The sequence below is a fragment of the Bactrocera tryoni genome, chromosome 2 (assembly GCF_016617805.1).
Source record: "Bactrocera tryoni isolate S06 chromosome 2, CSIRO_BtryS06_freeze2, whole genome shotgun sequence".
NCBI classification, from domain to species: Eukaryota; Metazoa; Arthropoda; class Insecta; order Diptera; family Tephritidae; genus Bactrocera; species Bactrocera tryoni.
Genome location: NC_052500.1, coordinates 7,590,877 through 7,607,257, shown reverse-complemented (window position 1 = coordinate 7,607,257; position 16,381 = coordinate 7,590,877). Strand labels below are relative to the sequence as shown.

Below are 16,381 nucleotides of genomic sequence, written 5' to 3'. Positions count from 1 at the left end.
CAATATATACGTGCATGTATGTGTAGTGAGCATATAAAATATGAATGCAATAAAAATTCCACTTAAACGAATAATGAAATACCTAGCCTAGCAATTAAAGTTCAGTGTTAACAATTCATAAATGTAAGCCAACAAAGCATATGCATACATAGCCAAATACATACACACACCATACATAAATATTGACCAAGTAATCGTCTGCATGTTTATCCAAAAAAAAAATCAGGAAAAAACAAAAACTATGTAATAATAATTAAAAGTCAAAGAAAACAGTAGCTACGAGAACGTAAACAAGCTGCAAGGGTACATATTTATATAGACGTATTTGAGCACATAGAAAGTTGTGCCAGTGCTTTTGTTAGGCGCATGACGATTTTGGTCATTTTGGTAAAGTAAATTTATTAAGAAAAAAAATTGTTTTTTATAGCAAATATTTGTACTTTTTCCGTATAATTAATTTAGAAATATTTACGGGTGCCACAGAATTCTAATAATATTATTTATGTGTCAAATTGCGTTGTTCTTGAAATTTTTTTTTATTGTTTTTTATTTTTCTAAAGAAAATTCACCACATTTTTTATTAGCTGGCAACCCAATTAAAAAAAAAAAATTACTTTTTATTTTTCTATCAAAAAAATTCAGGAAATTTTTTATTAGTTGGCAACCCTATTTTAGAAAAATGTTAATAATTTCTTATTTTTCTATAAAGAAAAAATCACGACATTTTTATTGGCCGGTAACCCTATTTCAGAAAAATTACTTTTGAAATAAAAACATTTTTAAGCATCTTTTATGTGATATATCTTTTTTTGAACAATTTACAGTGTTATAAAAATAAAATATGAAAGTTGGCAAGCCCATTAAACGAAATTTTATTTCTAAAACTATTTTTAAAAATAATTTATTAAAGACACTTTTATGTGCTATAACATTAATTAACAAATCTAATTTGTTTTAATTGGCAATCTTTTTTAACGAAATTCTAGTTTTTACTCCTTAAAATTTTATTTAAAACTATGAGTAATATTTTTACTAAAAAAGACTTCTTCTCACGTTGTAAATTAATACAAAAATATATTTTTTTCTCGGCAGCTAATTTTGAAACTTTAATTTCCAAATCTACATTGAATATTTTAAAAGTTTTCAAATTTTTATGCAGTGTTTTATATATAAACGAAAATTTAAGTTGGCAGCTCCACACCATTATTTTTAAAATGAATATTAGGCGGAAATTCTACTTAAAATAATTATTTTCAAAATTAAACTTTTAAAGCTGAATAAATTTATGTTAGGTGGCAACCCTGCTTAAAAAAAGTTTTAAAACTAAAATTAATTAAGCATCTTTTATGTGCTATAACTGCTTTATTTTACTTAAAAATTGGTGATCCTGTAGGAAATTTTATTTCTTGCTCCTTAGAATTTTATTAAAAATACAAATAACAACTTTTGTTTATAAAGACTTCTTATTTCATCTCATGTTGTAAATATTAACTCATTTTTAATTTTTACAAATTTTATTTTTCTCATGGCAAAAAATTTGAAATTTTTAAAAAAAGGCTTTGAGTATTTTAAAAGATAAATGAAAACTGAAGTTGGCAACTCTAGTCAATAAAATTTGGTAAGAAAATAAACAAACTCATGTTTTCCATTTTTTCCACTAAATAAAAATAGATTTACCTCAAATTCAATATTTTATTTGAAATATGTGGCAACACCGTTGAAAGAAAAAAATGTTCAGTAATAATTTATTATTATGTATATTATTTATTTTTCTCTATTCTTCTTCTATTACGTTCTTCATTATAATTATTTTTTTACAAAATTTTACGAGGTGGCAACCACAATGTAAAAAATATAATCTCTGTTTTTAAAAACGCAACTTGTTCAAAACCACTATATTTTTATACTTCTAAAAGCATTATTTCGTCTATTATTTACCTTGTGAGACAACATGTTCCTCAAGTATACCATGGCGTATGAGTCACAGCCGCTTTGCTGAAATTATCATTTTTATAGTCTTTCTTTTCAAATTGCACATAAAAATTATAGACAAGTGTTATCGCGAATTCGAATAGATTCTAAGTGTGTTTTATAGGCTTTCATACAATATGATACTAAGAAAACCTCATTTGCCTTGCTAAAAGTTACAATTATTTGCTGGCAAACAAAAACAAAATCGAAGTAATTTAGATATAAAATGACATGTTAACAACACAATAGGCTTAAGCATCTCTGTGTAGTTGCATAAAGGTATGTATACACACACACACTCATATAAACAAATAATAGTATGATTTAGTAGGAAAAGTTAGGATTGTTGTTGAAGTAAAAAAATTCAGAAATTTTTACGGTTTTTAATAAAAAGTAAACTAATTTAATTACATACATATATTGCAGCAACTGCACCATTAAGGCTTAATACAAATATATTTACTAGCAGAAATTATAAAAACGAATTAATACCTAGTTAAGTACACATTTTGTTAAAGCAAAAATAATTTTACTCGAAAAGTGAGTAAAGAAAGTTATGAGAGTATTTGAAACTAGAAAAATTTACAATATAAATTAATGCATATTTCAAAAGGAAAAAGTAATCACTACGTAAATATAAATATTAGAACTCATTACCGACATTGAAACAATAAAGTAACCCGTATTACTAAAAAAAAACATTAAAACAAAACAAAAATACGTTTTATTTAGATTAAAATTTGAAATTGAAATCAATTGCAGTGAGCGTCTCAGGTAATACACGTATTCAGCATATCACATCACTCAATACAAATAAACAAATCGAAGAAAATACTAAATTTTCCAACTATTTACCTCAGTTGGAGCTGATAATGGCATTTTTAATTTTTGTCTGCGACAAGCAACAACTAATAGCTCAGTGCAAAGGCAATTCCACAGCAGATGTTATCAATATTTCACATATTTGCACAGTCATGCTGAAAACTCAACCCACAACCAATTTGTTGCGGTGAACCTGTATACATGCCAACATACATACATATATGTCAAATATGTTTCTGAAGAAAGATTCATTCTCGTCTTGCATCAGTAAGATACCAATGTATGCAATATGTATTGTCTGCTTTTTGGTGTACATATGTATATCTTGTTGTTGTTTATTTTCAATAATTTTTTAATTTTCTACTCTCGTTGTCACAGATGTGATTGCCGAAATATTTCGCAAGCGAAATTCAAATTTTTCACTCAGTTTTGCTAGTAATTTGCAAAAGTTCAGTTCATTTATAAATTGACCTCGCTTATTTTACATATTTGTCTGAAGTTTTATGGGACATTTGGACTTTTGTGTTCTTAGCAGAAGTTTTGGAAGCGAAAAGTTTGAAGAAGTGCGTAAGTTTTATTGCCGAAAATAGTGAAAGTTTCCAAAATGTTTATAAAAGTGTTTAAGGATGGTAAAAATGCATTAACGTTGTTGCTGTTATTTGGATTTTTTGGAATTACTGTCATTGAAGGTTTGTACATTATTTTTGGACGGTTAATATGCTATATTTTAAACTTTCATACGAGTAATAGTATAGTAGTTATGTATTAATAAATTACTATTTTCTATCGTTTATGGCCACATTTTTGTCTTAATGCATATTTGAATATCTCCTAAAATTGTCATAACAGGGCCTGGCTGGCTTTAGGCCGTTTGACGATTATACCATTGAAACAAAATAACAGAAATAATGGTGGTAGTCAGTTTATGTAGTTATACTATATATATTTAAATAATCAGGAAGACAAACGGAGTTGAATTCTGCGTCCGTCCATCAGTCCTTACGTAAAAGCGATGACTTGAAGAAAATTTATATATAAAATTACGTTGGAATTACATTGTATAAAGGTGGGCGTGGCCCTGTCCTCTCATAAGTTTAATGTACATATTGCTTAAAGCATTCAAGCTTCAATATAAAGTTCGCTCTGGACAAATATTTTTGATTACTATCCACCATCTGAAAACGGGTGAATACAGATTATAATCCCACCTACTCCTCATATAAAAGTTTTGTTAAAAATTACTAAAAGTGCGATAAATTTATAAAAAATATTTGGCAGAGACGTAAAGTTTTACACCAGTGATAGTACAAGGCGGCTTCATAGGGGCCGATGTTAAGTTTGGCGATGGGCGTAGCATCGCCAACATTTAAATGAAAACCAACGTCTCGGGACCTACAAGACCGACTTACACCAAATTCAGTAGATAGGATTATTCTGACATTTCTATATTACAGTGCAAAAAATGGCGAAATTGGATGACAACGACGCCTACTTTTCATATAATACTAGACTTTCCAGTGTACAAATCAAGCACCAATGAATGTAACAGAAAGAAACTTTGCACAAATAGTACCTTTAAGATCCGACACTTGATGACCACAAATTGTCAAAGTTGGATTACGACAAGCCACCACATAACGAATATAAGTATAATATATCTGTGATATATATTATATTATAGAAATTTGGTGGGAATCCTTTTCTGGATAATAATATTTTTTGTATGTCAAAAATGTGGGGAATCGAATCAGTGATTTATTTAGCTCGCATATAGCTAATACAATGATTTTCGAACTTTCGGTTCGGTAACTTTAAGTTATACCCTTCATTTAGCTTTGTTGAAGTTTTTCAATCATCTAGTTCACTTTACTTCTTATATATTGGTCATGGTATGTGAGTTAACTTAATATAATTTAGAGAGTATATTTTCTGTTAATAATATGTAGTAATGCTAACAAAGCTATCTCTCTATTTCCTATCTCTAGGTATGTATATGCCTAATATTGGGTAGTCGTTTTTATATTTATAATAATAAATAAATAAACCAATATAGGTACCATTTTGGTCGACCCCTTTTTGCTATTTTTTCGCTAGAGACATTATTCCATCAGTGTAACTTTTTTTGAACTTCCCCGAATTTAATAAAAATCTCACCTCCCAAACACTATATGATATGACATATTTTGACTGGTAGCACTGGAGATATACGACTGCAACGACATCTATTGACAAAATACGAAAAGACTTTTAGACCAATATAAGGTCTTCAAACTTCCAACAAAATTAGCTAAACGAATGATATTGGATAGTTATGGTATACCATAGTTTAATATCGAACATATCTGAAATTGGTCGAATTACCTAAAATTCCATACATCATGGTTCTACATAACGGGTAATCTAAGTAGAGGTACTTTTTTCAGTAGCCGTTTTTTGACAGATTTAATGGTGATTTGAAGCTTCTTTGTTTTTTCTTTGCGGTGGATAAAAGTAGGGAGCTTTGAAAAGGATTACTTTTTATAATGATTTTCGTTATTCCAACAAACCGTATGCCGAATATGTCGGTTCGGATTCCGATCCTCTGATTGGGGTTTTGCATCTTAAAGTATTTTCCTGTCTAGTTGCAAGAGTATGAACAGTTCAGTTATACCCGAACTTAGCACTACCTCACTTGCTGTTTATAATAATGTATTAAATTCTGTATGTGTATTAAAAATTTTCTAACCATTTTATAAATTATCGTTTTATTAGTTTATCTTACTTTAAAAAAACACCTTAGCATTACACGCATTACTCTGATACGCTGAAGTAATTAATTAATGTAATTATTAAACATTATGTTTACCAAAACGAAATCCTAAAAATACATTGAAATTCCACGATGAAGCACTCGGTTTAAATTTTTAAGACTTCTAAGAGCTGAAAGCCCAGTTGTTGACAATTTGTTTGAATATTTTTTATTTACATTAATAATTTTCATTAGGCCACTGTAAAATAGCTTTCGTAGTATAATATTTACAAACAAATACACAACATGTATTCTAACTAGATTCAACAACTATGGAATGCTGTTGTAAATCCTGGGACTTATATATGAATTATGAGTAAATATAAGATATGTAAATCAAATCTGAATGATTATAAATTTTACGCTAACGGCGCTAAGGTGGAGTCCAACGGTATTGGCAAAATTTAGTCATGATTTTGAAGTAATCAGTTGCCAAGCCCCGCCCACTAATGCCCTACACGTGCGTAGTTTTTTGCAAAAAATACTAGACAATTTCTTTTGCTTATATGTAGCTGTGTACTTATATGGTTATACATGCATAAACTTGTCAAAGCCAGCACTATGCATTAGTCACTATAAAGGTAAAGTGTGGTGAGTTATAACACCTTTGATATTTGTGCTCTTATCATTTGCGAACATTAAAGATTACAATACAACTATATTTAATTGCTGGTGATAGAATTGCAAAACAAGTTCACTTATACAAATACAAAAAACATTTATTTATTATATAAGCGATGACAATCGAGCGATAAAGATAATATCACATATGAAACATATGAGTAAAGGAAAAGTTTGCCAATGCATTTGTGTCGTCAGTTACTTTTGTATGTGGCTAGGTACATATGTGAATGAATTCATATAATTTCATAGATAACACTGCTCATATTGGTATATTATTTACTATATATTATGTATTAGTAGAATAGATCTATCTATGTATATTTCCAGAAATGTTTTTCTTACAAAGTTGCAAAGTTCATTATTTTTTTTAATTGTCAGTGTTATCTATTTAAAAAACAATATAGACCACTAAGAACACTGGTTTTGATAAGACAGCGGCATCAAGTCTGCTGCAAAGTATAATTATGCGCACTAACAACTATGACACCGAATGCACCGAAGCTTTAATACCCTTCACAGGTGCTTTTTTCAGCATAAACGGTTAAAAACATCTTCGAATTGATTTTGATCAGTCGTTTACATTGTAACCATATGTTATAGTGGTCCGATCTGAAATAATTCTTCGCAGATTATATTGTTTCCTTGTACAACAGTTCAGTCCAAATTTGGAGAAGATATTTTGTCAAAGATAAAAGTTTTCTTTACAAGAGCTAAATTGTATTCTGTCAGTTTGTATGGCAACGCCATGGTATAGTGAGCTGATATCGGCGGTTCCAACAAATGAGCAGCTTATTTTAGAGAAAAACACCAGGGTGTTTTTTCACACCGATATCTTGAATACTGAGCTAAATTTTCTCAGTTCACCAAGCTAATCATTTATATGTATATCGAGCATTTCGACTGGTGAATCGACGTGGGATTGTTCGCATAGACTTTAGAATTTACAAATCTCCACAGGAAAAAGTTTAGTCAGATAAGTCAGAGGATCTTGTTGCCCATTCGACCGGCCCAAAACGTAAAATTATCTACACACTAAAGTGTTCTTTAATAAATCCATTGGTTGATGTGATTTATTGGAAGTGGCGCAGTCTTGTTGAAATCAAATGTCGCCGAGATCACGATCGCCATTGACGGTTACTTTCTCACCGGCAACATTTTTGAAGAAATATGGACCGATGATTTCACTGACCGACAAATCACACCCACCTTTGTTTTTTCAAGATGAACTGGCAGCTCTTCAGGTTGCTCTTCGTCCTAAATGCTGCAATTTTGCTTGTTTATATGCCCATCGATCTAGAAATGGCCTCATCGCTGAGTAAAATATGCCTCGAAAACGCCGAATCTTCTTGGTACCTTTCCAGGGCTCAAAGAGCGAACTTATGTCGCTTCGGAAGATCGAGCGGCTTCAACTCTTGCACAAGCTGCATTTTGTAGGCTTTCAATTTAAGAGATCGTAAAATGCGCCAAGTCGTTCCTTACGTCTGTCCGAGTTGCTGCAAAAGGCGCCAGATCGACTTTCCATGGTCTTCGTGTACACTCTCAGCTATGACTGCTATATTTTCTTTGCTGCGTGCTGGACGTGGTCTACTCGGTCAAATATCATCCAATAATGAACGCTTGGTTTCAATATGACTGATGGTGTTGGGTAGTCCGCTCAGTAGGCCTGTGATGTTGATCATAAGCGCGCGAAATATACTCTTTACAGAATGTGAGCTTTCGTAATAGAATTGAACGATTTTTAAACGTTGATCAGGTCTAAGAGTTTCATGATGAAATTCCAAACAATACTGAACAAGCATAACATAACATTTTAATACGACTCACTCGCGATCTGTCAAAAAAAGGTTATTGAAAAAAGTACATCCCTATACTTGGAACACCGGTTAAAAGAGCACGTTCATTAAAGAAGTATATATAATCCGAATCATCTACAACTGTACTTATAGAGTCTAGAGCAATTAAACTCTTCCTATGTCATGTTTTTCTCATTGAAGTATTTGAAATCTCAGTAAAGTACGGTTTATCTAAAAGCTTAATATTTTTCGAATAAAGTTCTTTCAGTTTCAAATAACTTTTTGGTTGACAGCTGGTCGATAGAAAACCGATAATTTTTGAGCCATATTAATCATAAAACAATTTTTTTATTTTTGGTAAGTATTTATCCAATATTTGCCATTATAGTGCTCGATTCAACTCAAGAGACTTAAAAGTTGAAGTCAAGGCTCTCTGGTTAATGGGTTCTCAAGTAATTCGGCTTAATCGCAAGTCTGAAGCATTCACATTCTAAGTTATCTGGCAGGAACTTAAAATTCCCCGTAATGACGGTTTATTATGTGACAAACTTGTGAATCCAAAAACTATATACTACTTGGCAACCAACTCCCTTACAGCGATTCAATTTCTGCAACATGTTTACTTTTGTTGCGGCATTCTTTTTTACTCTTTTACTAATATTACGAAAAAGAATTTATGGTTCTTTGCCAGTTCCGTAATCCTGAATTCTCATTGTCTTTGGAAATAATCTTGTGTGAAGTGTTGTAATTAATGATAATTGTTCAAAATTATCTATTTCTTCATAGCAAGATGCCCTTACTTCATTGCTTCGACCTTCAGCCAAACATCTAGTTTTGTATATAGTTTAGAATTTAGGTCTAAACTAATTTCATGCCTAGTTTACTTCAAATATTTAACTCAGGAGTTAGCTTATGAATCAAACTACAGCTTAATCAAAGGGCCTAGTGATATGCGGGAAACCTCCAGAATTTTCGAATAATAATTTTTAGAAATAAAACGAATTCTATTAGAATAATATTTAAATTCTTCTGCACAGCACTACAATGTTATGATTGCTACGATTGTGAAGATGAGGAGGATCTCAACGAACTACAAATCTGCGGCGAATTTCCCGTAAGTATTAAACCCATTAAACACACAAGAACAACTCCATCCACTTCCATAACACTTAGACTACAATAACAAACTTTTCTAATAAGATAACACCAGCACCCGGGAATGGCGTTAACTCAGAGAATATGACTGTAGTAGCAGGGAATAACACTTTAAGTTCTGGTAATACAACAACAGCCGCAACAATAAGTAACTCAACCAAAGGTCCAAACTTCAATGAAGACGGCAGCGAAGAGAATAGCGAAGATGAGGATGATGAAAGCGACGATGATGAGGATGATAATGAACGGCGTTTGCGACCCAGCCGGCAGATGTTCAGCAATACGGGCGATGCTGTGTGCTATGTAGTAAAATTGAAAGGTAAATCGGTAGAAGTGTCGTAAGAATTAGTATTTAAAATATATTTTTTTTATTGTTTTTAATATTTTTTTTTTATTTGACTGAAATTTTTTTTATAAAATAATTATTTTTTTTATAATTTTTTTTTACTTAGTCAACGACACCACCATTACTAAACGTGGTTGCGCCACATTTTTCTATGACGATGACACTTGTAGATCCGTTTCTGCTGGCTTGGGCATACAAAGTTGTCACCTATGTGAAGTGGATGGTTGCAATAAGTACGCTGGTGATGATGACTATTGGGGTGCTCTGTGGAATGCTGGCGCAAAAGTTAATGCACAACTTTGGTTTATGTTACCGTTATTAATTTTATTGACTTTTTTGAAATATTAAATGAAATTATTTTTTAAAACACAATAATAATATTAATTTTTTCAATTTATTTTAGATTTTGTGTACACTTATCAGTAAAAAATAGAGTTCAAACTAACAACCAAAGTATCGTTGGGCTTTTTTAATTTCATACTCGATGTTTTCGATTCTTTCGTTCTATTTGTTTAAGCTTTTAATCGTCGCTGATTGGTTTCTTAAAGAAAAACTTTCTCTTAAGTACTTTATTTCGGCGCCGCTGGCAAAACTTCAATAGTTTTTACTTTGTCTCACTCTGTCTGCTTATCAACCTGAACCCCTTTAGAGCCGTGGAATTCGAGTTGCAGTAGAAAGAGAGAGAGAAAGAGAGAAATAAACATAAAATTACTCAGAGTACGTTCTGACTTGTGGGAGTTATCTGTAGACTTTCTGTACAGCTACAATACATTATTAGCCTCTTCAATGCCATTTATACTACTATATGTATGTATATAGGATTCAGCTGATTCTTTAGTGGAAGACATTTTTGTGAATTAATTTAAGATATTTTCGTCCAGAAAGTAGCAGATTAGTAGAAGAATTAAAATTGTATACATCTAACCTCGACATTTTTGTTCCACTTCTTCGTTTTCCATAATGGATTTACCAGTCAATTTTTTACGGTAACATAGCATACTAGTTATTAGTAGTTACATCGTCTGGAACTATCTATTAGATCGAAACATCTATAATGAATAACACTAAGAAGTTCGAAACCATGTAACAAACACTTTTCTTCAACAGAACAATAGGAATACAACCCTTTTCAACACTTCTACTATAAGTCTTCGGCAGCCAATTAGATTATCTCCCTCTTTAGTATACCCAATAGTATTTAAACTCAAACTACTACTCAAAAACTACTTAACTCAAAAACTATTTAACTTAAAAAACATCTATGGTGATTTTTCACCAGTCTTTTGGGTATCGGGTATTATACGACAATTAGGAAAGATATGTATTTACGTTTGAACTCCTGAAATTCTTGAGTTCTGTAAAAGTTTAAAAAAGTTCTTGAGTAGGTTTTATAACCAAAGGAAAATTCTATAGGAATAAAACACAAAGCGAAAAACTAATTAAAAACCAAAATAAAACAACAATTTTGTTTATCATTTTGCTGTCAAATAATTACCCATTTGAAACAAAGAAACAATCTACTGTCGAAGTAATTAAAATTTATGATCAGAAAGTAATGGGTTTAAGAAGAATTACTGCTTTCTACAAAGTAAATCACTTCGAGCGGTGACTTCATTGTCACAATCGTTCACCGAAAATCTCTTAATACAGCTGTCAACATTCCAAAAACATATAATCAATTATACGTTGGAACATTAGATGTTTTCAGGCCTTTCAAACATATTGATAACTTTCGAACTACATCGATTGACTTGTTCTACACACTCGAAATGTTCTTTTCTAATCACGGCATTTAAAAATGCCGCACTCATATGTCAAAATGACAGCAGTTAAAACTTAAATTCATATTTATGGTATATGCGAAGGTGTATGTGTGTCATAATTTACGGTACCGAAGTCGATAAACTCAATGAGGTATAAGGGTCGCGTAATCAGCAGGTAAATGGGTACGTATGAGAGTGAACCGATTCCTTTTGATTTACGATATGCAATAATTTGTATTTAATTACTCTCATATTTATTTTTAGGAACTTACTATAAGCGGAAAGAATGTTAAATTTATTTATTTATGTTTGTAAATTTATAGAACTAATTCATGTTTTTGTTTCATACTTGAATTTAAACCACGTAAAACATAAGGCTGCCAATTATTTGACAAAATAAATTTAAAATTAAAAAGTAAAATAATTTTATGGTCAACGTAAGCCCGCAAGCTAGGAATGATAAGCATAAGAAAAGAGCTTACATTAAAAGAACATTAAGGTTACCCTATAATTTTAGAAAAAAAAATATAATTTTCTAATTACGGATTATCGTATTATCAGTCATCGAAAAAATTCTGAAAATTTTAAAAATGTCTCCCAAAATGTGGAAATAAAAATTGGTTACACATTTTGACATATGCGAAAAATTTTTCCAAAATGATGTTCGCGAAGAACACGATATCTGAAAACGAACACTACCGCCAACAACTAAAATTTCGTCGGAACGAACTCGGTTGTAGAACAAATTCGTCTGTGGATGATCTGCCTAAGCCTTCAGAAAGGCTCTTATGAGAAAAAAATTTTAAAAAGCGGGTGGCACCCAATGGAAAAAATTAAAATTTATAACTTGCGTTCCATATATAAATTACTAAAAAGTCCATTCATACATTTCTGTAAGGTCTTCAATATATTTTCGTACTGAGTTGCCATATAGCGATGTAAAACTAAAGTAAAATAAGAAAATTTTTCCGGAGAATTTGCAAAGGGTTCATTATGCCCGGAACAGGGTGCTCTCAATGAAAATACTTATATACGTTATAATTTTTGTGTAAAACCTTTCAAGGTTTGTTGCCTGATGGTTTCCAAGTATTTTGTGTCGGTCTTGAGGTAGAGCTGGATACTCACAGAGAAAGTGGAAAACCGTTTCCATATTCCCTTCTAGCTTGCAGCTGTGACATTTTTAGCGCTTGCTCTCCATAAGGGCAGTGCCCCGTTATAGGAGCCATAAGGCTGTATACTACAAATATACTATTTCTGAACCTAAATAGTAGGCCTTTTGTTCTATTTCAATCTTATTTGCGCCATGGCTCTTTTGTTATTTTGCAGCATGTTATTGATTTCCATCTGCTATGAGCTTTTTATGAATGGATCGTTTCCAGCGGGCTTGATATTGACTCCGCCTCGGATTCATCTAAAGAGGCTCCTAGCTTTAGCTTTAGCCAACTAGTTTGTCTTTTTGTTGCCGATAATGTTCCTGTGAACCGGAACTCAAATTATGGACAAGTGGAAGTTAAATGTTAGTGAGATTTAAGCCTTCTTGCAGTTACTGACTACGCTGCAATTAATCTGCGATGTCGACAAGACCAGCAATGCTGTCTGACTGTCTTTGTATATATGTGATTGTTTTCTGTACACCCCTGTGGTTATTCAATATAACTTTACAGGCCTTCTCCAAACGTAGTATTTCTGCTTGGTAGGTGCAGGATTGCTCTGGCCAACAGGTGCTACTTCGGATTGAGTGGGCAATTGAAAAGTAAAGTCCTCTTTCGACGAACAAAAGCTAAACTCTATAAGTCGCTCATAATTCCCGTCCTGCTATATGGTGCAGAGGATTGGACGATGAGTCGACGTTACGAGTTTTCGAGAGAAAAATTCTGCGAAAGACTTATGGTCCTTTGCGCATTGGCCACGGCGAATATCGCATTCGATGGAACGATGAGCTGTACGAGATATACGACGACATTGACATAGTTCAGCGAATTAAAAGACAGCGGCTACGCTGGCTAGATCATGTTGTCCGGACGGATGTTGTCCGGGGGAAGCAGAGGAAGAGGAAGACCTCCACTCCGTTGGAAGGACCAAGTGGAGAAGGACCTGGCTTCGCTTGGAATATCCAATTGGCGCCACGTAGCGAAAAGAAGAAACGACTGGCGCGCTGTTGTTAACTCGGCTATAATCGCGTAAGCGGTGTGTACGCCAATTAAGAAGAAGAAGAAGGTGCTGACTGAATTTGGTAGGCGGATAAAAAGAAAAGATGTCAAAATCTTTGGAATATACTCCCGCACTCGCTACGCAGTCCAGTTTGGTGCCGTCGGTGTGGATAGAGGTAGTATCCTTCTCCTTTACGAAACCTCTTCTCCAGTCACTTCTAGAGAGAATCCTCACCCGAAAATGACTATTGAAATCCTTAAGAGGGTATACTCTTTGAAAATATAATTTAGTGTTGCCACATTTAACATTTAATACTATTTTTTGTTATCTCAAAACAAAAATTTCTTAAAAATATACAGATAATTATTTGGTATATTTATTTAGCTACTTTTGACATATTAATGACTATGCGTCAATACATGTCCATAAGTAAGCGCATTTCCAAATTTCTGTAGACAACTAAAGACGTCTAATGTCAAATACTTGATTACTCAAAATTCATCTAAGAAAATCTTTACTTATCACGTCATATTCAAAGTGTCAGTTTCTCTACAAAGTGCCTTCTTATAAGCGGGTGCTTGAAGACCACTTGATGTACGCGCAAGAATTACCATGCACTTGCTAACAGGTGTGTACTCAGCCGATATTTGTTCCATAATTGGAATATGCACATATATGTATATGTATATTAGCATATTTCTATGAGTAGTCACACAAAAAGGCATGCTCGTAAACCATGTGATCGATTAAATATTGATAAACTGATAGTAAAATTTGGGTTCGACAGGACACATTATTAATGACTTGGGCAAATTATACATACATACATTGTCATAAAAATCATGACTTCACTTTTATAATTGTTAATTGTTCGCGAATATTTATAGTAAAATTGATTAGAGGCTTATGTGACTTACGCTTTTACGATCGCGTGCAAAGCAAAATCAAATTTATCACCGCACAAAACTGTAATCAAATCATTTGTGGCATTAAGCAGTGTTTGGGGATTGACTGAGGATAGTAAGTTATATTTTATGTGAGTTATGGCCATTGAAGCTAACTGAATTTCCCTTCCATCATCAGTTTTAAATTAGATTATTATTTCAGCAAGTGAAAAGTACTAAGGCGGTAGCACTATTGGTTAAAATAGCAGAATAGTTGTTTTAGTAATTGATGACAATAATAATTATAATATTACTATAAATGGTAATAATTGTAGGGACAATAATAATGACAATTATTCTTCTTCTTTAATGGCGTAGACACCGAAACCGACAATTGTTATATATTTATTTTTTTTGTTATTCAAAAACACTACTTTTAGTTTAATTCATAACTTCATTAAATTGTTTGAAGTTTTTTCAACCACATTATTTCATTGAATTTAATTTTTGTGATTTTTTCTACATTTTACTATTATTTATTTTCTTCCTTTTACGTTGTTGCCTTTTATATTACAGGATATGGCAACCCTGGTGCTTCAATCTCGCAACTCACAGCTTTCTCGTAAAATTTGACATTTTTGATCCCATACATACTCAGCACGTTTTGACATACGAGCGCTATTTGCGTTGTTTACAGTAACTTAAAATATTCATCTCAGCCAAAAAAGCGAATTACATCTCGAACATTTTCGTGCGATAATTTTTACAACTTTGGATGTGGATTAACTCAGTAACGATGAGCTTCATTCAAGTTTTGGCGATGAAGCTTCATCATGTACAAATTTCGTGATGGTCTAACCAAATCAGTTGTTGTTCCGGAAACTATTGATGAAAGATATGCGACAGTGAAATTGCCTCATGTGACTTATCGTGAGATTGAAACTACTATAGGAATTGGTGGACCAACATAACTCCAATATGTTAAAAAAAAAATAATGTGACAACGTGACTGATGATCAATCTTTATACGTGTAAGCCCGAAAGTAAAGAGCAGTCGACTATATGAGTGTGTCAAAATGAGCCGAATCCAATAAAAGCTGTTCGCACACGAAACACTTCCAAGCAAATGGTTGACTGTTTTTTGGAAAAACTAGATATGTCGCAATCATACCACGAGAGCAATACACAGAAAATCAACCGCCGAAAACGGATTACTCTTCACCACGTCGTGTGAAAGCTCGCATCACAAATCGACTGAAACAACTGTATTTTTGAACCTGACTTGGCACCATATGACTTCATTTTATTCCAGTTCGTAAAAGATTAAATGAGAGATCATGATTTTTTGATATCTGAATGGGCGATTGAAGCGTAAGTGTATAGATAGCGTAAGTGTATAGATTATTTTAGAAAATATTTTGAAACGCAATAAAGCGATTTTCGATGATTAATATTTTTCTAATTCCCAAATATGAAAGGTAACCCTCGCACTGTTCGTTATTGTTCTATTTTTTAGTTTTTGGTATTAATTTATTCTAATTTTTTAAATTTTTTTTTTATTTTTTTTTTAATTTCTATATTATTATTAATTTGTTTTATTTTATTTTTTACGAATTCATCACTTTAAATTATTTATTTTTATTCATTTTACTGTATTTTTTTTTAATTTTTGTCCTTTTAACACTTTAATGTAATATAAATTTAATTCTTATAATTTAATCCTATCAGTTAACAATCGTATTTTCTCGATACAAATAATATTATGTGTGATCACCGTAATAAATGCGTACGTTGCCAACCAAAGTAAAAATCATACGATGCATGTTCGTATTCATTTGCAATAAACGAAGGTAAATACTTATCGCAGATAATAAAATTTAATAATAAAATTGTCGAGAGCTCGCACTTTAGACATTTGCAAATATTAGCGTGAGCCAGTAACAAGAAGGGAAAAAATAAAAATTTAATATATCTATATCGTCACTTAAAATGGAAACCAATATCAAAGAATACTAAATTGAGTGTTTTATTACTTACGATTCACTACATCATATTACATATATATAACATAAATTTTTAAGCTT

At 32.0% G+C, this 16,381-nt stretch overlaps 1 protein-coding gene across 1 annotated transcript; it reads left to right on the top strand.

The window, feature by feature from the left end:
• The first annotated feature begins 7,840 nt into the window (after nucleotides 1-7,840).
• On the top strand, nucleotides 7,841-9,932 carry LOC120767622. The gene is made up of 5 exons (XM_040093779.1): nucleotides 7,841-7,913; nucleotides 9,036-9,112; nucleotides 9,199-9,472; nucleotides 9,606-9,784; nucleotides 9,903-9,932. The coding sequence occupies exons 1-5, from the start codon at nucleotides 7,841-7,843 to the stop codon at nucleotides 9,930-9,932; spliced, it is 633 nt and encodes a 210-aa protein (XP_039949713.1).
• Nucleotides 9,933-16,381: the final 6,449 nt, after the last annotated feature.

What these genes read in the sequence shown, in the direction of transcription:
- LOC120767622 (XM_040093779.1), top strand. Translation starts at nt 7,841, where the DNA reads ATGGTGTTGGGTAGTCCGCTCAGTAGGCCTGTGATGTTGATCATAAGC. An exon ending in AAATATACTCTTTACAGAAT is followed by an intron (nt 7,914 to 9,035) that starts GTGAGCTTTCGT and finishes TCTTCTGCACAG; the next exon opens with CACTACAATGTTATGATTGC. An exon ending in CTATGTAGTAAAATTGAAAG is followed by an intron (nt 9,473 to 9,605) that starts GTAAATCGGTAG and finishes TTTTTTACTTAG; the next exon opens with TCAACGACACCACCATTACT.